This window comes from Neolamprologus multifasciatus, chromosome 11 (assembly GCF_963576455.1).
Source record: "Neolamprologus multifasciatus chromosome 11, fNeoMul1.2, whole genome shotgun sequence".
Taxonomy (NCBI): domain Eukaryota; kingdom Metazoa; phylum Chordata; class Actinopteri; order Cichliformes; family Cichlidae; genus Neolamprologus; species Neolamprologus multifasciatus.
This window is the reverse complement of record NC_140449.1, coordinates 26,974,867-26,998,976: the sequence shown is the minus strand read 5'-3', so window position 1 is coordinate 26,998,976 and position 24,110 is coordinate 26,974,867. Positions and strand designations below refer to the sequence as shown.

The 24,110-nt window shown below is 41.0% G+C and overlaps 1 protein-coding gene across 1 annotated transcript in view; it reads left to right on the top strand.

Moving 5' to 3' along the window:
- Positions 1-24,110, top strand: part of iglon5 (IgLON family member 5) — a 109,266-nt gene that overhangs the window by 64,538 nt on the left and 20,618 nt on the right. Inside the window, exon 2 of the mRNA XM_085176573.1 lies at positions 20,664-20,742. Within this exon, the coding sequence (XP_085032699.1) occupies positions 20,664-20,742 (79 nt within the window). The remainder of the gene's footprint in view (positions 1-20,663; positions 20,743-24,110) is intronic.

Genomic DNA, 24,110 nt, shown 5'->3' with positions numbered 1-24,110 from the left:
CGAGCCGACAAACGATGCAATGATGGCTGTCAGTTTCCCCCGCACCGCCGCCTACCTCAGGGAATGATGGAGAATGAGAAAACGACAGAGGGAAAAAGGCAGAGGGGGTGAGCAATGATGAGAGATGAGATGGGAAAAAAAAGTTGGAGCAGACTTGTTCTGTGGTGTGCTTATTCCTCTCAGAGAAAGACTGAAGGAGTTACAACGTGTCTGCATGTGAGGAGTGTGATATGTTAATAAGGCAAGCTGAGCAATGAAGTACAGTCATCTGCTCTCAGCGCTGGATACGGTACAGTTTAGTTCAGTAGATAGAGATCCCGAGGCCATAGTCTAGGAAGTCGTTTGGGAACATGCTGTAAAAGCTTTCTAAGGTACTTATTGTGTTAAAAACTCTGCTCTTCATTTTGGGGCAATATTGTAAATCAGTAAGTTTCATAGCTTTTTGTGCTTTGGCAGATTTGATAATCAGTGAATAATTTAAGCCATCTTTCAAAAACAAAGTGCAAAAAATAATCTTTTGGCTTTTTAAAAATGTAAAAATATGCATGTTTTATGTCAAGGCAGAGTGACTATTGATGGCTTAATAGAGCGTGGACTTCAAATGTGCTGTTCAATCAATTTTTTTAAAACAGAATAAATCACTGTCAACTGATAAAAAAAAGAACATTGGTTGTTAATAAAGTAATCGCTGGTTTTATCTCTAGACTGCTCCATGTTGTAGAGATTATACATTTACAGCATGTAGATCTAATGCATTGATTCATTGATTCATTAATTATTTAATGCACTCAAATAAGCAAAAAAAAGCATTGCCACTGTGCTATTTTTGCTACTTAGTTTCACAAGCCAAATCAGTTCACATCTTTATGAAACCTTTAAAAGCTCTTTTAGTTTCTGTTGGTTCATTTTGTGGCTGATAGTCTCCCTGTATTATGTTCTTCATGTCTTTTATCTTTTCTAAACAATGTTACTGCCATTTGCTTTAAAATGATGTAAAGCACTTTACAGACTTTTTGAAAATGATCTTTTCCTTCTTTTTTTAGAGTCACACTAATAAATTTCCTTTGCTTATTTATTGTTTTAAGCTGTTTCTAAATTGTATTTCCAGACATAGAGATTTGGGAATTCACAAATCTCTAAGTCTGTGATAGAAGATTACATCTGTGCCTATCTACTGTTTTAGTTTAAGAAATAGTCATTGCGAGGGGGATTTTGTAATATATAAATAAATAAATAATAGTAATAAATAAATAGAAAACATAGTGCCAAATTATAAAGGAAATTTGGTTATGTTACATAATATGGTCTACTAATAACTGAGGATGTAGCACGGTATAGGTGTGAAATTTTAAATAGAGTGCAGAAGCCACAAAGAAAATCATGTAACACCAAGGAGAACAAATATAACTTCAATTCTGCATCAGTAGACTTGAAGAGACTGTTTCCCTGCTGAAGACCCCAGTGTCTGGGATTTTCTTCCCATTTTTTTCCCCCCACGGGTACTTTGTCTATAAATGTCAGTAGTAGTTTAAAACACAGCAAGGTGATGTTGCCCACTTTTCCAGAAAGTTGGGAAATATATAAAAAGACGAGAACGGTTTTCAGGTGCTGCATTGCAAGCAACCAGCATTGTCAAGGGAAATGATGATGATGACGATGCAATCTGCAAAGGTAAGAGAGAGAGACAGGAGAAAACGGAGGATAAGAGAAGGAAAGTAGGTGAAAAGAGGAGAGCAAATCTTTAGACTGTAGTTTTGTTTGGCCCTAAAATATATAACATAAGGTCTATCAAGGTCACCACAGCTTGGATGCCCTTCATTTGGCACAATTAACCCGTATGCCCATTAGTGCTATATATAGCTATGTATAGAGCATAGAATAGTGTTGAGCGAAGCCCTTTCAGCATGTTAAATATCTCAAAATTTAAAAGTCACTTTGTATTACCCCAGAATGTACTGACCATATAGTACTTAATGTTCCCTCCTATATTTACATTATTATCTTTATTCACACAATTATGTTACACTTGGCTAGAGGAAATAAAACACGCTTACCTGGTGATAACACAAAGGCTCAGTATAACTGGTAGACATTTTACATGTCGCCAAATCTGAGCTCTATCTGGAAATGAAAAGCTCACACAAAATGTACATTTTGTCCTGCTCATTTTCTGTTTTTAATGTTAATGTTTAAAGTTTTACATCAGTGGTTCCTAACTTTTGCACATTATAATCTCTCAATATGAAGTAAAGTTCACTGGTAATTACTGCTTTCAGTGTTGTAAATGGCATCAAGCTGTAAGCAGATCTTACACTGAGGCATTTTCAGCCTTCTTTTTTCTTTTTTTCTTCTAATGTTGTTTCAGTTGAGTAGTTTTCGGAGGCCTGAGGCGAGAAGAACAAGTAAAAGTTTCCAGTTTTTGGAGGAAAATGCAAAAGTCAAGAAAAACACAAAACAATTTTAAGTGGCTAAATAATTTTTTTGTAGTCTTCTCTGTAATATAGTGTTATCATCTGAGGTTTGTCGCAAACCACTGATAGAGACTATCTGGAAGACCTAAACACTGATTTTCTGCCACACCTAATTTAGTTATAACCAGGGATTAAGGTATGATCTGGCAGGTAAGGCTACCCCAGGATCTGATTTAGTAGTGCAACACAGAAAAATGTCTTGCCTCAGTGCCTGTATTGTAGTTGGTTAGCACTGTTACCTGGCAGTAAGAAGGTTCCCAGATCAAACCTTGCTGGCTGCTGGCTCTGTGCTAGCTGGATTTTTCTGGGGGGTTTCTGGTTTATTCCTCCACCCAACTTTTTTCCTTTTTCCTCAAAAATCTGTTGTACAGAAGCAGACATGTACATGCTGCTGTGAGATATAAACTGCTCAAAAATGCCTGAAATGATATAAATTAAAAGTCAGATTTGCAAATGAATGTTCATTTCATTTTTTCCCAGTTTCCAAAACATTTAGAATTGTATTTCAGTTATTTCATTGTACAGGGCTAGGTTTGAATAGGGCAATACATGCACGTGTACTCCACAATATATAACCAGCTACCACAATCTTGCTTCCTTTCCTACGGCTTGCCATAGTGAAAAACTTGAGAGTTTTACTAATGAGCGCTATCAGCTTGAATTCAAATTGATGACGCCACCCTTGACCTAATCCAACAGTGAGCATAGAAGCATCAGTCTGACCTGCACCAGGCAAATTTTACCAGGCAATAGTCCAATACTGTAAACTTTAGAGGATCGCTAACCACACAGTTCATGGCCTGCACCTACTGCCCTGCACATCTCACACAGACTTTGAATAACTTGAATAATTATCATTTCATTTATTGTCAAATTCATTTCAGGTTGTGAAACCAAAAAAATCCAGCAACACATCAACTGCAGAGCCCCCGGGTGGTTCAATGCGTTCTGAATAAATGATTTTTACACACTTTTAATTTCATCTGGTTTATCAAAATGTCAGTTGCTGGCCACTCTATATTTCTGAATATTTTTTCCATCTTACCCTTTGTCCTCTCATTCTTACATCTCCAACGCTGCCATCTGATAAGTACCAAGGCAGCGAGCCAAGTTTCACATTAAACAGATTGCACGTTTGGTGCCATTAGTTGGTTTTTTTTAAAAAACAGCCAAAATTATCAGTTTTAGCCTGTTTCCCTTCTGTGGCTCTAGTTAGATGTATATGATATGATCTGCAGCATGTGTCTGCATGGGATATAATCTGCAATAAACAGGAAATGGGCTTTTGAAGGTATTGTAATAAGGCTTCGAAGGATTTTGTAGATCAAATAGTTGTTACAAATCTGTCTTCGTCCAATTCTTCACGCATGCTTTCATTACTGATGCCTTTACCCATTCCTTAATGTGTTTGTAGGCTCTCAGAGACCAAGGGCAAAATAAATTAAGCATGGAGACCTGCGAGGTGTGTAAGCTGAATTCTAAAAAATTATAGATAAGGGTGTGGTGCTGGTTGAAAAGTGTGTGTGTGTGTGTGTGTGTGTGTGAAACACAAGTTAAGGTTTGCTTTCCTTGCCCGAAGGCTCCCTTGCAGGAAAAGAGGTTTCAGGCTTCCCAGAACGGAACAAGGCTTTGCAATTAACCAGAGTGCCACTGATGGAAAAAAAGATGATGAGAGAGTGCTGGTGAAAAAGAGCGAAATGAGAAACTCCTCAGGAAGAAAGTATGGGGTATTTGTGGTCACACTGACCATCTGACTGAAGTGTGTATATATCAGTATCTCCACGGACTGGATGAAGTGAGGTTTAAGTAAGGTCACATTCTCCAGTGTGTTGGTTTCTATCCACTTTTGAAAGGAGGTGATGGCAGGCTGTCTAGTGCTGCACCGCTCTGTCTGTCTTTCTTTCTCTCTGCCTTTCCCTCTTGTCAAGCTAGGGCCCTGCCGCCAGTGGCTGCCTGCTGCACCATCTGTAGCTGAAAAGTGCCCAAAATTCATTAGTGAAGAGAGGCAAGGGAGACGAAAAGCAAAAATCCACCAGGAGAGTGACACAGAGGGAGAGAAAAGAGGGGACTGAGAGGACAGGGACAGGCAGGGTAACAGAAACTGAGTTATGAAGCTTTTTAATGAAACATCTTTTTCAAAGGAATGCAGAAGAGTTATAACAAGGAAAAGGAAGAGCAGAAGGGAAGGGACAAACTTAGAGAAAATAGAGTCAAGTAGGAGCTCTGAGAAAATGAGAGGAGAGAGAGATGAGGCAGAGTAAAAAAGAAAAATGAGAGGAATGGAGTGAAGCAAATGGAGAAATGAGGCGGAGACGAAGTGACAACAGAGAGAAAAGCTTGAGGATAGGGGAGCCAAAGAGGGGAGAAGATGAGGAGGACTAACGGTGGTGGTGGTGGTGGTGGTGGTGAGGGGGGGCCTCTGCATGGCAGCAAGATGTTCCTTGAGCCTGTCAGAGTCTGACTAAAGATCAGGATTTGTGTGACACATCTGTACTAAATCTCCAACAACGACATTCTGCCTGCCTCTTTCTTTATCTGGGGAGCTGCGTCTCTCACTCATTTTTATCTCATTTCTCTGTGTTTTTGGAGGGATTTAGTTGTTTTTGATCTGTTATCCCTGCTCTGTTTCTGTCCTGCTTCCATTTAAAATTACGTCATGGTATTTCTGCTTTGTTTGACATAATCTGCAGCGGTAGGTGACACAGAGCATAAGAGAGCAGATTAAATGCCGTAAAGATTCTGAACCTGAAGACTCACGGCTAGCTGGATTTATTCTGCCCATCCAAAAGCAAGTCTCTTTCATTTCCCTTGTACATTATTTATTTTTTGACTCCTCAGATTTCTATTATCTTTGCCCTCTTTTCTGCACTTCATTGCATTTCATTTTTTTCCTTCGCCCCATTCTCTGACTACCTCAGCATTCCTAGGCAGTGCTTCCTCGCCCTCCACCTCACTTTCTGTCACCTCCCTGAACCCCCCCACCCCGCCTCCCCAACCCTTCCCCTCCCCCAGGCAGCTCTTACGCCGTCATCTATCTGCAGCACTGACTCATGATTCCCACGAGGGCTGAGAGGTGACAGGGATCATAGAGCTTTGTGGAACTTGTATGCTCAGATAAGCAGCTGAATTAGACGTAGGAGAAGATCAGCTGTGGCATTGCAGGGGAGAAGAGATGAGCAAGGGGTTGAGAAGATAAGAAAGTAGTGAGGGAGAAAAAGGAGGTTGAAGAGACATGGCAAAAGGAGGGAAAAAGGGACATTATGGCTGGATATAGCAAAGTATTTGTTAAGCTGTTTTACAAAGATTTTACATCATTGCAGATGCAAACACAGACAGATGCAGACATCACAAATGTGGAGTTGTTCTAGGCAAGCGGAATTGCTACACAGACAAGTAGGCAGCAAACGCACAGAGCCTTTGGCACAACTGTGATAAATGAACACTCGCGGTTAGTTGGGAGTTTGTAAATAGAAAAAGTAACTGGTGAGGAGAGTTTCAGCGGTTAAACCTGCTGAGGTCTACACTACTTTTGGCAGAGTCATTCCGACTCTCTATTTGAAGTTGCTGGTTATCCTTGTTTCAACATTTTCCAGTGGCCACATGAGGCACATTGTTATTCATTGTTACTGGTGATTTATAGCGTACCGTTTTTTTCTTTGTTTTTTTAGGTCAGTACCAGGACAGGTCTGTCTATATTAGCATAAATTCTGTTCATATCCAGGACCAGCTCCTCACACAGGAAAACCACCATGTCATGGCGGTTCTTGTTTGGTAGGTTTATTTATTCGTTTTGCTTCTTCTGAAATCAGAAGTGACCATATTTCAATCAGACAGTTGAGTTAATGTAATAATAATAATTATTATGAATAATTATTGCAAAGTAGAAATATTTGAATTCCTCACATCAAAACTGGAGCACGGACTTCTTGGACTTTGGACATTTTGGAGGGAGTCAGGTTGGGATATTGTCCACATTTAACGTGTCATGTGTCATAAAGCAAGAAAATGTCTGCTTCAGACACGTTTACACTGCTGGAAATGCTTTTGGTTCTTTTGGGAGTGACCTGGTTAGTGTGAGCAGAATGCAGCACTCAAGATGACCACTTGTTAACGGCAAATGCACCGATCTGTTTGCTACACCGTTCGTTCACATGTCAGCACAATCCTACATTACCCAGAGTTTGCTCTAGGAAGCTGGCAGGTTAAAGAAATGTCTATTCCAGTTGCATTCTTACATGCAGCACTGCCAGGTGATGTCAAGAAAGGTTCAGGACTGCAGCCTATGTGTGAAAACTGCTTTTTCAACATCACAAGCTATATTATTTGCAAGGAAATTGTATTAAAAATTCTCTAAAAAGACCCAGAAATGCTGTCAAATTCAGTTACTCTAAGTAGCTGAGGTAATGACCAGTAGATGCAGACTGTGGGCATCCAGCTGTCAATTCAAGTGGCTACGCAATAATGCAAATAATAGTGCAAGCTTTCAGCCATGATATCATTTAAGCTAGTGAGTTGTAAAAGAAAGAAAATGTCAGGTTTCAAGGACATAAGTAATGTTTCCTGGATCTGACTTTCTGCTCTCTTGCTCTAAGAATGCAATTTTAGGGAACTACATGAAATGACTAGCTTTGAAATAAAGTCCAACAGCCATATCGCTACAAGGTAGATATACTAAGGAAGTAAGGAAGACTCGTTGATGAAATTGCACAACAGCATAGAAGAAGTTTTCTTGAAATATATTAATCTGATCTTGTTTCTCGTTATTGTTTTTGTTGAAAAATGTCTTTTTATTTAGGCCTAAATGTACTGATTCAAGCACAATCACGTCGTGCAGGTGGTTAACTTATCTCAGGGGTTCGATTTTAATCCTTTGCTCTACACTCATGTGCAAATTTGGGAAGAAAAAACATCTGGCTAATGTGTTGTCGGGTTCATTTTCGAATCAAGTCCGTGCCGATTCAATAATGAGTGAGTAAATAAATGAGACACCTTGGAAAAAAGGTTTGAACCGCAATAACACTATAGCCCCTCAGTCACTAGCTTAATAGCTGTAATAAATGCAATTTAGAGTTAGTCTCGAGTCTTGATTTTTATGTTAAGCTAAACCTATAAAAACATTTTGATTAGCAGCACTCAACTTTAAAACTTTTAATCTGTTTTTTGTAAACATTCCTTCTAGTAAAGAATATGCTTTCAGCAGTCATTGCCGTACACACCAATTTTAACACAGTTTTTGACATTTGCAATACACCCTGGTGGCTGTGCGTGTTTTATTATTAATATTTCAATTTATGTCTCAGGAAGATGGTTACATCTTGATGTCCCATTGTTCCCTCGTGCATTTTACGCAGGAAATTGTAACGCACTTGAAAAAAAACTAATTATTCTTCAGTTCCTTTTGCTGTGGTTGTCAACAACTGTCAAGGCGATAGAACAAATAAATTGTATGCGTGTATCTAAATTTAATACCTGCTATTATATTGTCATATCGTTATATGCATTTGAATAAGGGATGTCTGCAGCCTTCACATGCTTGTGCGTGCTTTTGGGCACGCAGTAGTAAAATTGTTTTGCAGCTCATTCACACATGAGGGAGAAGGAGGCAGAGATCATTTTCAGTGCTCCACATGAAGGAGCATTAATCCAATTCAAACAGCTCCAAGGAGACGGCCCTCTAATAACTTATGGTGACTTAGGAATCTGTTTATATTTGTAACAGTGCACTGAAAGATTAATAACGTCCACAATAGGAGTTATACGGCAATATCTGCAAGAAAACACAAAAACAAAATGCAGAAACCCATGTGTAGAGAAAATTGAAAGGCAAATTAGCCAGTGGCGTTGTATTTAATTACACATTGCTTCCGTCACAGCTGTAGTTATGCTACTGATTTCCTCCTATTCCTCGGTAGCCTCGGGCTTTGGTAAAACAGCTTCATCAGGAGCATGAGCCAGCAGATTCATAAGTGGCTCAGTCCACCAGGGTTGACATAAACGCACAGCTTAGTTTCGCCCCAAGTAACTGGCTGCATGCTTGTTTCCCCTCAAACAGACTATGACACATTAATTCACCTTTACCTCTCTTTTCATCTTTTAGTTTTTCAGTATTTTCTGGATGCCAAACACAAACCCCTCTCAGTTTTGCTCAGCTGCAAAGATTAAATGGACTCTGTATTGATTGCTCTTTTCAAATGCACTGGCCTTTCTAAAGGAATATCAAAAGCATACCATCACCTAGTGAAAGAAGGGGCTGGAGGGTGAAATAGGTGGAGGTGTGGGGGGCCAGACTTTTCTTCAAAGTCTGAATTTTTTTTTTTTTTAACTCAGTGGGCCTCTTTGCTCAGCAAAATGAAGAGGCCAACCAGTTGTCATGTGAGCGAGACTATCGTGCTGTCGAGAGAATGGATAAGGGCTTTTCTGCAATTGAGCAGTGGCAGTACGCTGGTGATGCCAAAAGCTAGCCGGGGTGTCATCCGGCTCCCATCTGGTGTGCAACAAGGATGCTGAGAGTAAGACAAGGGAGCCCCGGTGATTTGGTTAAGGAGAATACATTCTAGCCAAGAAAGCCAGGTAGCTCATAGAAGAAAATGACGTCAAGCAAGCTCCCTCCAACTTACAGGCCTGAGCTTGTGCCGGTGGCTTGAATGTCTGCCACGTGCTCTCCAACACAGCTGTAGCCAGACAAAACTGGCACAGTGGCTATGTGTGCAGGATCTAGTGGTGACAACTCACAGCACTGGAGCAACAATGGTGAAAGCTGCTGCGATTCTGAATGCAAATGAACCCCATCCACAGCTGTAAGGATAGCTGTGGGCACAGCCAGGCGGCATCTAACTGCACACAAACAGGGAGAAGTGTGCAAACACTTGCACAAAAACACACACTTAAAATACACACAAACAAATATTCACAAACATGCGCGTAGCAAACAGATTTATACAATTTTGCAAATGCACAAATTCACATTCATTATCTCTTTGCCCCTCTCCCACTCACAGGCACGCGTACACACACACACACACACACACACACACACACACACACACACACACTGATGCTTACTTCATCTTTACTTGCCAGCATCTTAGTGCACTGCAGCATGCCTACCTTCCTTTTCTCTACCTCTCCCATTCGGTCCCTCTGGGGCTCCCTGCTAAGCAGGTGTTAGCTGATTTCTGTTCCCTCAGGTAATTCTGTTTTGTTCTTCGCAGCAAGTACTACTGCTGTGAATTATTCTGACAGCACCTTACTCTTGGGCTCTGGCCCTCACCTTCTCCGCCCTCCTGCCCCAGACTATTTTCCTTTTCTTTCCCCGAACTCTGCGCCTCCATCCGTTCTTCCATGCTTGGATCTCCTCCCTTACCATCCCCTGTGGTGTGGATAGCAAAACCTATGGACAAGCAGCCCAGCGGTCCAGAACACATTAGCCTGCACACACAAACACCCGTGGCTGCCACAGTGAGTATACACACCCTCAAAAATGTTAACTCAAACACACATGTCGAGAAATGTACACACATACATCAATTCACGAACACACACGTCCTTAAATGTAATTCAGGGGCACTTGAAACCATCACATTCCAGGAGTACACACAGTTATTTTTGCATTCATTGAGCTTCAAGTGTGTTGATGGAAAAATGTTGCCGGTTTTCAGTTGCCAAAATTTGGTTCCCTTCTGTTTTACTGTTTGCAAAAGGCAGAGACAAAGAATGACTTATTTTAGATTGCTCATTACCACGGCAGTTTCAGACACCAGCTAATTGCCCTCCATTCAGCCATTACAATTAACTGGTCTTTTTGCTCTGTTTGAGTATATTACATATTTTGCATATTTCAACAAAAATATGTCGTTATCAGAATGAAATGAATGGAAGTGGGAAAATTAATAAGCTAAGTCAGTAGTTGTGCTGTAAAGGCTTATGCATGCATGCAAAAAAATTCTAAACAAAAGCTAAATTAAATCTTTTATTCTGCTCCACAATGACTCCAGACTTTGTTCGAAATTCACTGAATGTATTTGCAGCGTATCTTTTGTCTTTCGTGGAAATTGCATGATTTCACTGTAAGTTAATGTCCAGATTAACAGAAGTGGCAGTAATTTTCAGGCTTTTGTCAGACTCTGTTTTTCTCATTATTCCTACTTTTCAAGTCTATCATAAATGACCATTGGCAGCTTATATTGCCGTGGTCATCCATTTCACACGCATACGGCCCAAACACTCAACAGACTTTTTGATGCCTCGTTCCTTTTGACTCCACTTTACAGCCAATGGTCCTATCAAAAATAACTGTGTCCATGCTATTACACTTCTTTGTTTCCTGTCGCTATCGGACGGTAATTGCTGTTTTTATTGTAGCCTCTTAAAGGCTAGAGTGTAAACTATAGGGCAAGCCTCGCCACTGTGCTGGAAGCTTAATCGCGTGGCTGGAAATATTTGCTCGGTCTCTCAGCGTTGCATGAGTAGATGTGCCATAAAGATGAAAAATATGGAAAATCAGAACATAGTGAGATTTTTATTGCATATTTCATTGTGAAATGTGGGTAACTTTTATCTTTATTTACCTTATAAAAATGACTCACTGTTTTGTTTTACATGTAAGCTTTGTGTTCGGTAATTTGTAACAGTAGAGGAAAGTTAACAGAGTTAAAAATGAACATTGTGTGACATTGAAATGTCCTAGCAAGAAAAATGACAGGATCAGCCATTTCAGCAACTGACGAAAACAAATGACAAAGCCTCCGAGCAGATGTAGAAATTATGACTGTTGCCCATCGGGAAATCGACTCCTGTTCATTTCCAACTTCCCTGCCAAGACTCAATGCTACTTGAAGGATAACTTTGCTTTATACGTTTTTCTTATTGTCGACAGACATCAAGAAAAGATAGAAACTAGTATTGTTTATGCACTCCAAAAGCCTGATTTAGCTATTTTCTTGGTGCTATAGAACCTCGCTATGATCCCCAAATTAATAAAAACACATAACTCACTCACACTACTATACAGCATGCTGTATTTGTGCAGTATAAAAAATGTCAATACTATTTGGAAAATGCTTCACAGTCTAATAACAGTAATCATTTTTGCAGTTGGAGAGCCTGTAAAGTGTATAGTCAGATGCATGTCTCTTTTCATAGCCTATTGTGTCCATATGTTTACTTTGGGCTACATTTCCTTTAAAGGTGTACATGTGTTCAGTCCAACAAGCATGAATATATTCTACTATATGCACTCATCAGCCACTAATTTAGTTATAGCTTGCTAGTACTTGATTGGACCATCTTTTGCTTTCAGAACCACTTCAGTTCAGACACAAATTCAATAAGGAAACGTTACTCAGAGATTTTGGTCCATATTGACATGATAGCATCAAACAGTTGCTGCAGATTTGTCAGCTGCTGACTAACCAATGGTGTGAATCTCCTGTTCCACCACATCCCAGTGGTGCCCTGTTAGATTCAGATCTGGTAACTGTGAAGGTCATTTGAGGCCTCCAGTGAACTTACTCCCATGTTCAAGAAGCCAGTTTGAGATGATTTGAGCTTTTGATATGGGGCATTAACCTGCTGGAAGCGGCCATTGGAAGATGGGTACACTATGGCCATAGAGGAATGGACGTGGCCAGCAGGCTGTGATATTTAAAGGATACTCAGCTTGTACTAAGTGGTCCAGAGTCTTCTAAGAAATGTCCCCTACACCATGACACCATCACTAGTCTGAACAGTGATAGAAGGCAGGATGGATCTAGGTTTTCTTATTGATTGTGCTAAATTCTGACTCTACCAGGCAACATTTTTCCAGTTGTCTATTTTGGAAATTCAAATTGTAGCCTCAGTTTCCTGTTCTTAGATGACAGGAGTACGGACCTCTGCTTCAGGGTTTAACATGTTTTGTGTTCTACTGCATACCTTGGTTGTAAAAAGTGGTTATTTAAGTTATTGTTGCCTTTTTGTCACCTCAAAGCAGTTCCCTGACTTCTGGCATTAACAAGGCATTTTTGCTCAAAGAACTGCCACTTACTGGATGCTTTTTCTGTTTGTTTTTTTCTGTTCTTTTTCTGTAAATCCTAAAGATGGTGAGCAGTTTCAAAAATTGCACACCTACTGGAACCAGTTGCTTCAGTCCCCTTTCTGCCCTACCCTTATGAGCGGTTTGAACTTCAGCAGGTTGTCTTGACCACATCTAATTGTCTAAATACAATGAGTTGCAGCAATGCAAAGTCAGGCTGCTAAGATATTTGCATTGGCATTATTATTTTTATTTGCAGAACTGTTTGGTCACTTTGTTAACCACATGTTAAAAGGCAAGCATGACCCACATGCAAAAAGCTTTCCCTCTATTTTTTGTTTAGTAGGGTGACGATTTCCACACCCTGTGGCGTGATGGAAACACCGAATTCTACTTTACTTGGACTGTGATGGCTTACAAGAGCCTCACAAGAACTACACTTTGGACACTGTGTTTGTAGTAGATTCAGATGTAGTAGAGCTCAATGGAAACAAGCTAAGAAATGTCAAAAGAAAATGTATAACGATCGGTGCTAATAGGATCAGAGTTCACTTTGTGAAGTGTCAGGGATTTGTAATATCCAGCAGTCCATTTTCTTATCCATATTAGGGTCTGGAGGTTATCCAAGCTGTCATATGGTTACCAGTTAATCATAGCGTAAACACAGAGAGACAGACATTCACACCTAATAATGGCCACCGTTGCTTATGTAAACTGCAGCAAGCGCCAAAAGAAACATCACAACCGCTGGCACGCGCTGTGCTTTGATGTCGTTTTGGCTTGTTGTGCATCTTTCGATTTTTGTTACTTTGGTACACTCATCCAGGTTGGAGACATGAGTGTACGAGTGGGTTGGTCTTTGGTTTCATTTCAATGATCAATGTTGAAGCGCAAAAATCCCCAGATTGAAGAGAGAGAGATGCAGCAACAACTTGAAAAGTGAAATATTCTGGAGACACCTTTGAAACGCTTAAGTTAATGATATCAAGTGTATCTACAGAGTATCTCTCTTAGAAGACCCACAGTAAAATAGAAAACATACACACAAAATAAACTGAATGTAACACCAAGGTGCACATCTGCAGCTTTGATTTACTTGGTGCCATAGAAGGCATCATGCTGCTGTTAGGTTGTCTTGCTGTAGGTATGATATTCCTTTTGTTGCCAATAAAGTATGTTATTGTCAGAGGAAGTCGGATGGCGAGCTAGTTGCAGTGAATCAGTATTTTAAGCTTCTCTTTTAAAGCTGTGACAGCACTTAACCACAAATCTGTCAAATTACCAGTGCACTGGGTGTATTTAGGGGGGTCTACAGGGCCTTGTGTACGGCAGGCAGGAAGGCAGGCCGGCACGCGCCTGTGTGCGCTCGCTGAAAAAGGAAGTAACAGTTTAACTGCTATATTGATCTCAAGAGTGCTAAGGGGTTTAGGCGCCAGTCCAAGGAAAATAGGGGGTAAAAGAAAGCGGTGTGGGGCTCGTCCCTGGTTTTAGCACGCTCGGCTTTTCTCCCCAGCCACGCTTGATTCAATGGTAAAGATCTGTGGCTGCCCATTGAAGTTGTACAACTGGTGCATTGAGTACTGTATGGCTCTGTGCACTCTGCAGTGCTCTATTGATTGATGTGTGAAGAGGGATTAGTAGGTGGGAGGGAGCTGAGGGAAGGGAGACGCTGGGTGGGAATGAGCTATCAGAGGCGGAATTGTGGATGCAGCATGTGTACAATAAAAAGGGGCAGATGTCACATCTTTGGTGAGGCCAAGCTAGACACCCGGGGGTGATGACCTGCTTTTCTGTACATGTTGATGGTTTTCATCCTTGTGAGTTCAAGCACTGTTAGCAATTGCATATGTGTTTTTATATATCTGGTCCCTGCAACAGCAGAAAAATACACGACCTTGAGTGACGAGCAGCTAAAAGTCCATCCTGTCCTCTCAATGCCTGAGAATGAGCTTACTAGAGCACTTAATGCCAAAATAAGCTTCAGTCACGTAAACACTCATTTTAGTCATTCCACTGCGTTGCTTCAGCAGGAAAAAACATATCTGGTCTGAAAGGGGAAAAAATGATATTACCAGACAGATTCAAAACAATTCATTCACCGTGACTTCCCTGACATTTCTTAGATTTCCTGTCAAGTGGAATCCCGCCGACATCCATTTTGCTTCACCAGCAATTGTGAAAAGCAAGCGACCTGCATATCCATCTTGTTGTGCTGTTTGAGTGAGGGATCCAGGTGGTTTCTCACTGCTTGCCCATCACTCTCTCTTTGCTCTCCTGTTGCTCTGTCCCTGACAGGTGGTGCTGAGGTTGGAAACAGCCAGGAGGGGAGTCAGGGATTTCATTGATAGGGTGTAGACGGCTTGAATGAGCAGTGAAGTGAAAGAGAAGAGGACAAGGAGGAAGTGGGTAGGAAAGGGGTTAGTGGTTGGGGAGCTCCAAAGAGGTGGACATGAGGTTGGATTCGGGCCGTCCAGAGTTAATGGGCTCAGACGAGGTAGAGAAAGGGATATCGGTGCTGGTTAATGTTTAATCCCCCATCCCCAACCCCTTGTCTCTTGCCTGCAGTACCCTGCATCTGATAATCCTTGGGCTGCCTCTCTTCATCATCAAGGTGTCGAAGGGAAGTGCCTCTGTAAATATTTAATTGGCTGCAGCATGCCGGTGTTAATTATGCGGGTGTGTTTTTCCTTTGCTTTGCTCTCTGCCCCAGCATTTTTGACTATGTCCTTGCACTTTTCTCCCCTTTCATATTAATATTTCCCTATTGTTCCCGCTTTTATGGTTACTACTAAGGCCAATACTGGTATTATCACGCAAAACTACTGCTACAAAACTGCTATATCTGCTTCTCTTGGTGTAGTTACTGTCAGTACATGCTGTAATTCTGTATTCCACTACAGCTTTTTCTCTTTCTCAGTAACTTTCTTTCACCTCGCCCCGGTTATCAATCTTCAGCTTTCCCCTTCCACCTTGTGCTATACCTCTCTCCTTCTCTTTTCAATTTCAAAACCACAGCAGCCCCCTTTAAAATGGATTATTGTTATGGGTTTCATTATAGCCTCTGCTGTTATCCGTCTTGACGCCAATCATGCTTTCAGAAGTAGCTTTCCCTCCTCTCTGTGTTTATTTGATCGTCAAGGGCAATGCGAAATAGATGAACAGTACAAAGACAGCCTTTCAAGGACTTTGCAGGCTAAAGTTGTACAGCTCAATAGGGCTATACTCATAAGTGTCTGCCAGTAGCAAGTGCAATTACAAACAGGCGCATGTAAAAGTCAAGAGAATACAAATCACATAATAGATGTCTCGTGGGTACTAAGCAAGCAGCCTTGCAATGCTTTTACAGACAAAAAGACACAATGTAGGGGAGCACAGAGACAAAAACACTGGACCACAAGTGGAGGGAATTATGACCAAGTCTACATTATGGGCAGCAACAGATAAAGTGTTATCCACAGATGAGCAAAAGAGGTTTCTGCTTCTGCAGGGTGTATAAAAACAGAATTGAGTAGCAATGCAGTAGTATTGTGTAATCCCCTAGGCATCCCCGTACAATTTTATTCTCTTAAAATGTCAAATCCAGACTTGAGGCTCAATGCTATGTGCAGACAAAAGGCTTAAGGGGGTCATCTGGACAGGATTCAAGGATGCATTTGTGTCTATGCTTGTGCATGTATGATTCTGGAGGAAGGAGGTTCCATTTGTGTGCTAAGCAGGTCGTAGCAAGGACGAGAGATACCAGTAGGCATGACAAGACTGTATCTGGCGTTGACAGCAGCGAGCAGGGAAATTCAATATGCCGGTGGCCACACCAACACCAGGGCTGGCTCTGTTCTTTATTATTCATTCTCATCAATGTTTTTCCCCATCCTTGTTTCAGTGTAGTAAAACAAAGTGAAGATAAAATATTTGTGTGTGCGTGTGTATGTTAGGTAAGCTAGGTAGCTGGTCGTTCAAGATTCCCCGTTGGCAAGCACATTCCTTAGCTGGGTGTCAAGATTTCTGAATCATCCAGGTGGGTGCAGTTTATCATCCTATATGCTGAGGGCCCCAGGAGGAAGAAGAGAAAATGGAGGATTTGAGTTAGGGATCAATAAAGCTGAATGCAACAGAGAAAAGTGACATCTGAAGATTCTGTTTTGGCCATGAAACAGCACAATAGTGTTTTCACACAGGCCTCATTATTGTTTTGTTTGGCCGCGTCTGTTGTGTTTGACCAACGACATTTGAATTAATAGCCTGAAAGGAGTAAACACCATGGTGGGAGACACATGCTGTCATTCAGTGAGATGATGTTTACATTTTGTTTTACACTCAACACTCCCAGTTCACACTGCGGAGCCACTCTTTTTGTTCCTTCGTCAGAAGCAGGTACTGACTAATTTCCATCAGAAAACATTGTTTTATCAGGTAGTTTAGACACATGTACTGCTGCGTGTAGGACACAAATTCAGATCAGGTAATGCATGTTTGTGTTCATGACTGGATGACTTGGACAGTCATTTCAAAAAAGGAGTACAGTGAACCCAAAGCACATATATTTCTATTTACAAATTAGGGCTGCCAGAAACAATTATTTTGATAGTCGACAGTGTCACCGATTATTTTTGCGATAAGTCAACTGATCAGATCACGCATCCATGTGCACATGTGAAAACTATAACTTTAATCTAAGCCAAACTGATTTACTCTGGAACAAATAAAACACTAAGTTATCATTAAGTTATCGAAGTGACCTATATATCATGTTTAACCTGAATAGCAAAGGACCGCGGGGGTTCTGAAAATGATTTGCTAGGAGTCCGGTGTTCTCACCGGCTCTAGTGAGCCTTAACCTTCCGGTCAGCTCGTCTCCAAAAACATCGTTGCACTTTTGTGATGTCCTGATAAACTGAGCAGATATTTGAAGTTTACACAGCTACATTCTCGCCTGAAAATATCTTAAAAGTTTATTTTGTGACCCAGAAAGAGCAATAAGAGTAATATTAAAACTAAGTAGCTGTTGCCATTGTTGGAAATTGGAATTGGCTGGGCCGCGCTATGAATCCTGGGATAGGTTGGGCCACGAAGGATACGCCCGACCCATCCTTCAAATCTGCGGAAAAGGAGGACGCATTTGTTGGAGTCTTCGAATTTGGACAGCCTTCCTCGCGTCACTGTCACGTAATCAGCCTATAAATGCGAAGGATGCAGCCCCTGAATTTGGACACAGCTACGATACCGAGCTCCTTCTTCTTCTTTGGCATTTAACGGCAGCGGGCATCCTTGTAGATGCATTGCTGCCATCTTCTGTTTCAGTTCGTTATTACACTCTTAAATCCTACTGCTTATTCCTGTGTCCTTCGGGATCTTACAAAGCTTCAAACGACGTGTCAGCTATTAAATTAGTCATCAACGATGACATAATAGTGACTAGTTGACTAATTGTGGCAGCCCTATTACACACATACAAACACACATATATGTATGTATAGATAGATAGATAGATAGATAGATAGATAGATAGATAGATAGATAGATAGATAGATAGATAGATAGATAGATAGATAGATAGATAGATAATTTTGGGCATGTAGCCCATCCCTGTGGACTTGGTTTGTATGCTTTGCCGTCTGTATTTTTATCAACATGGAGTCGTCCACCTGTCAGGCTCATAATATTATGGCTGCTTTTTACAGAATGCTTTTCAGGAAAGTGTATGGTCCCCGCACTGCTCCGAGGGCACCTTTGTCTCAGGACAGAAGTGTTTTCTCAAATACAAATGCTGGTCCCGTTGCATTGATGCATTCGAAGTGACAGGGGTCAAAAAGGGTTATACAGTGGTGAGCGTGTGCTTGAGTCAGGTAGATATTATGCTAAATGTCTGTGTAAGTGTGTTCCTCTGTGTCATTTTTTTTGACTCCCGTGTGCCTACATGAAGTCACATTTGTATTTTCCTCAGGGAATGCGAAGGGAATCTTTTCTATTTTTGTTGTCACGGTGGCCTCCTTTATCTCGATGGGTTTGGTTCGTAGAAGAGCGTGTGGGTGTACTCACAGACTTGCTCGTCTGTGATTTGTCCTGTGATTCACTGTGGGAGAGGAAGTGTGTGGTGAATGTGTTGACCTGGTTATCATGTTTTGCGGCGCTTAGGAGCGCAGGCAGGGTGATACAGGTTTTAGAATGCAAGGTGCCAATCGAGCTGTGAAAATGGGAATTGAGTAGGGAAATGGGAATAGCTCCCTGCTGGTTTGTAACCTTCGCAATGTTGTGTGGAGCATTCAGCGTATGCACACATCTTTTATTCAATCGATGCGAGCGCATGTGTGTGCTGCATGCGTGTCTCTGTGCTTACATTATTTGATAGAGTGCGACTTTTCTCTGCGTGTGCGTCTGTAATTGTGTCTGTGGGGTAGCGTATTCATGACATCATGTCACACAACAGAATTGAATTAACCTAAATATAGTCTAGTGGGTAGAGAGTATAGAGCACTTGAAAGGGAACAGCTGAGGGCTTGAGCTGAGGACCATCTAAGTCTTAGATGGAAAGCATAAGCACTGCAACGGTATGCAATTTTACTCCAGAGTAAAAACCACAGACAGCTTTTAAACACTGGACATGATGGCTAATGCGCTACGCCCCTCCTTTAAGCTGTTCTGAGAGGAAGGGAGAGATGAAGCCAGTTCTGGGATCCTTGGCCAGCCTAGATAGCGTAGCAGCAGCGCCCATTAATGCGATTACAGCTTTTAGTGGGAGATTTTCAGGGCCAGTTTTATTCTGAGACGTCATTAGTTTATCCTCCTTTCTTGTTCCCCGTCGGTGTGTCAGCAGACAAATATACACATTCACATCGAGGAGCAACCTAAACCCAGACGCTCTGATTGCTTATACGCAAAATGAGCCGCATATGCACTGGTTCACATGCATGTAACCAACGCATGACTTAATGAACACACATGCGTGATTATAGCCTATATTTGCCATTGTGCAGCCACAGAAGTTATTCCACACTTATATTTACAAAAAGTCCAAAGAGAACAGGCACAATTAGTCTTTATTTAAGAGATGATAAATTAGTCTGTAGTGCAGTTAGCACAACTGTCTGCGCTGCAGTTTGAGAACCTTTTGATTAGCGGTCCAAAATGTGCGTTATAATTCAGAAGCCTTTGTCATTATTCTTTGTAATCAAAACATGATTTCACAAAGACCCTTCTTTAATTTAAAACTCCCATTTCCCATTTATTTAGTGGTGCACTGCCATTCATTTTGGGTCTCATCTGTTTGAAAATTCATATACGGCATGCTTAACATTTCGTGGAATTTGTGTGGCTGCTTAACAAACCGTGAGGTTCTTCTTAGCAACTCAGTGCAGCAGGTCCATTTCATAAAGTCACCATTTATTAAACCTCAAGGCTAGACAGCAGCAAAAGCCTATATTGAGGTCATCTTTCAGGCGGTGGGAAGAAAAGATTGTCAGAGATGGAGGGAGGACACAAGCCGCGATATCTAGTGTCATGCTGTGTTTTGGCAGAGTTTAGATGGACAGAGCCAGGCGTCTTACTGGGGAGCGGCTTGCCTCAGTAGGCAATATCACTGCCAGCATATAAGGTCTTTGAGTGTGGTCCAAAAAAGTTTGCGAAATGACTTCAAACTGTTTACTTTTTTTTTCTTCGTACCTGAGTGTGTCAAACACTCAGGTAAGTACTCAGGTGCTCTCAGGATTTGTGTCTGTTCTTGTGTCAGTTTGTAATATATGTTTGTGCTATTGCAAGCATGTGCCTGTTTTCTGTGTGGGTGTGTGTGTGTACGCGTGTGTGTGTGTGTGTATTGGTAGGCAGGATGAGCATCCCTTCTGTTACCGTTGCTGTCCCTTCATTTCACGCTCCGGCAGCTCCGCGTGAATCCTCTTCCCTTTGCTCATTATCAGTGCTGTTCAATGAACGAGCAGCCCACCAGAATGCAGGGTAAAACCAAATCATTATTCAAGTATGGGGGTCAGTGCAGACATTGTGACTCTTTTGTTTAGTATATTTATTACTTTCCCTTCAGAGCGAGCAGGATGCAGGACACATCTCTGGCCTGAATGATTTTGTGAGGTGGTCGATCTTTAAGTATCTTACCTGAGATAGATGAACACTAGCGGAGTGTCTGGTGTTTTTATTGGATGCTGATTGCACTCTTCTCTCATTTTTCTTGGCAGGGTCCAGCGTGCACGGAGCAGAATTCGGGCACCTGCCGGACAACATTACAGTGCTGGAAGGCGAAAGCGTTACTTTGAGGTAACTCTTGATCCTACACCTGCACCGACTGATTACATGAAAAACATGTTTGCCTTCCCACCACCTGTCACACTGGTATAATTGCCAATCCTCTGTCACATAACTTCAATTAGGCATCCTATCCTGTGCCATATCTTCCATCTCTGTTTATTGTAGCTAACTGACTAATATCTGTCAAATGTCACTAGAGTCACCCAGTCCTTCTGCAGTCATATTTTCTTTTAACTTAGATGTAACAGTAATGAAGTCCAGTCCTGCTCGGGTGGTGGACCGTCTCTGCATCCAACCACAACTACCTAGCTGTGATTGATGAATCAGAAATCACAGCTTTTCCCTGCTCCCAACCAAGCAAAAAAAAAAACCCAGCCAACTTGCTTTTTTTTCTCCTTGCATAGATGTGACCTGGCTTGGCAGTAAGCAGTGCTAGAAAAATAGCACCCCCCCCAAAAAAAAATTCAAGTCAACATTACTTCCATCACCTTTAAACCTACATATCTCCAACAGCTCTGAGCAAATTCTCAAGTTCCCTTTTCTTTTAAAAGAAGACTGGACTTCCACAAAGATCAAAGCTATTATTCTGAAGCCAAGTACATTCTGTCAATTTTCATTAACATGAAAATGTCTCTCTAAAAAATTTAAATTAAAAACGCTGGAAACTCCATTCTTTTCAGGAAATTTAACTTTAATGGTTCTATTAATAAGTGAAGTAATGTGTATAGGATTGTTTTGACACCCCCCCCCCCCCATTTCCTTCATACAAGGTCTTTTAAAGTTTTTCTTTAGTCACTGGCTACTTTTTTACAGTCCTTGTACTTGAACATTTTCAAAGAAAGGTTTTATTGTTTGTTTGTTTTTAATGTATTTATATATTTATCGTATATTTATTTGTTAAGTCAGTTAATGACCTATGAATCAGTTATCTGTAGAAGAAGAACCTACCTCAAGGGATAAACTAGTATTGTGTCTTTACAGGACAACAGAGAACCAATTTTGAGGCACTTTGTTACTAGCAGCCTGTTGCAAAAACACATAATTTGTTCTCATTTCTTAGTTGAAACTATGAAAAATGCCACAGAAAGCAGAGTTTGACAGGCGTAAAATAGTTTTTTTGCACCAACAAAGTGATTCTCACAGAGCTATTAGACAAACAATATGACATATCTCAGCCTAGTGTGCAGTGTGTCTTTAAAAAATTAAGGAAACTGGACGAGTAGAGGACAAAAGTGGCAGGCCTAAAATACTATGTGCAGCAGATAACCAGTATCTGAAAGTCATGTCCTTAAGAAATTAGAACAAATTCAGCAAAGACCTGACACAGGACCTGAGAGATGCATTTGGCAAGTGGTTGATCCATCTACTGTTCACTGAAGCCTCATCAAAAATGGTCTCGGTGGAAAGGTGGCTGCCAAAAAGCCATTCATAAGGAATGGAAACAAGTGGAAAAGGCTGGGAGAGAAACATCTGAGGTGTGCCAAATTACTCAAGAACTGGACTGGAAATAAGTGGCAACAGGTTTGACGCAGTGATAAATCCAGATTGGAAATTTTTGGGTTCAAGTTACTGTTAATATGTACAGAGGAGGTCAGGAGAGAGATACAGCAATGAATGTTGAAAGCTATCTGTAAAACACAGTGGATGCTCAATCATAGTGTGGGGCTACATTTCAGTCAGTGGTGTTGGGTATCATGTCAAAATTGATGGAATTATAAACTCGGAAAAATGCCATCAGATTTTGATCAACCATGCAATACCATTGGAAGGCGTTTGATTGGGAGCACCTCCATTATTGAGGATGATAATAATCATGAACACACAGCCAGTGGAGTGAATACCTGGATAAAAAACACACACAATGGAACACTATCATTCATGGATTGGACTCCCAAGAGCCCGGACCTTAACATTATATTTCATTTCAAGCAGTATGGGATCATCCTGACACAGTGCGGAACAAAAGACAGCCAACAGCCAAAGAAGAGTTTTGGAAAGTCTTTCAAGAAGCCTGGTGAACTATTCCTGAAGACTAGTTAAAGACTGTTTATAAGATTGGGGAATCCTGCAGTCAGCTGAGACTGAAGAAGTCACTTGGATGAATGATGAAACGTTTCTCCCAGAATACGCTACGTCCAGATGAACAGAATCAACTTTTGGAGATAGTTAAAGAACTTACTTGAAAGCTTGCCTAAGAGACTTCAGGATGTGTTAAAGGATAAAGGTGGTCATACCAAATATTGGCTTTCAACCTCATTAGAAGTTCATTATACAGTATACTGTATTTCCATTTATATTTTCACGTTTCCCATTGTCTTAAAAACTATAAACAAATGAGAGGTAGCTCAAGACCTTTGGCTTATTCTAACAGATAACATGCAACACCCGGTGATTGGGTGTGGGTTGCACTGTCACTTCACAGGGTATCTTAGAGAGTTACCCCGTACGGGGAATAACGAAGTTGAGAGATAGTCTTCACATGATAAAGAACGTTTGGTTATTTTGTAATGTTGGTTCTCTGAATGAGAGACTGTCCAGCCTCAGGCTGCTTGGAGACACATTCCGATTATACCTTTACTGGTTTCATGTCTGCAGAGCTGTTTTATATGTAAGCTGTGGGTCGTGGCCAGCCTAGCCGGAGTGTCTTAAAGTATCAACTAGCCATGGCTGGGGGGGCGAGGTAATTCCCTGTACATATGGAATATGTAAGGAAGTGGAGAAATAGCCTCTCAATCAGAGAACCAAGGTTTCAAAGTAACCGAATGGTCCCAATGTTAATTAGAGGGTTTAAAAGCTTCGACAGTGGGGCTGTGAAGGCATGTTTCTTACTGAAATGTGTGTGCAAGTTTAGTCTGTGCCGGTCAGCAAATATCTGTCATACAAAAGACTAAAGAGCTTTATAAATAAACTACATTTTAATGTAAAATTACTTGTGCCCAAGTGGCACAAATACTTGTGTTATGCTTGAGACAATGCTGTTTTGTTGGCTTTGATGCGGGCCATTAAGATGAGGCGCATTTGATGCTATTATGGTGCTCATTTCCTCTGGGCTTGCAGTCCTCTAGCAACATCATCAGTGCAGAAGTGATTAATTTTAAAAATAGATTAATAGAGCGTTTGTACACAGATAATGAATTTTTATGATGTATTCTTTTTCAATTCAAGCACACAATGCACAAACAGAAAACTAAGCATAATCAAATCTTAATTATTTCTCTTCCTTTATTCCTCTACCTGCTAGGAACACGAACATTCGCACATGTCTTCTAGGGCATTTGTTAATAGTTTTCAGGTTTACCTGTTTTATGGGGGTTTTTCTATTATGGTGCTACTATTGCTGGCCTGGCAAGTGATCTAAGATTTATTTTAGTTAAAAT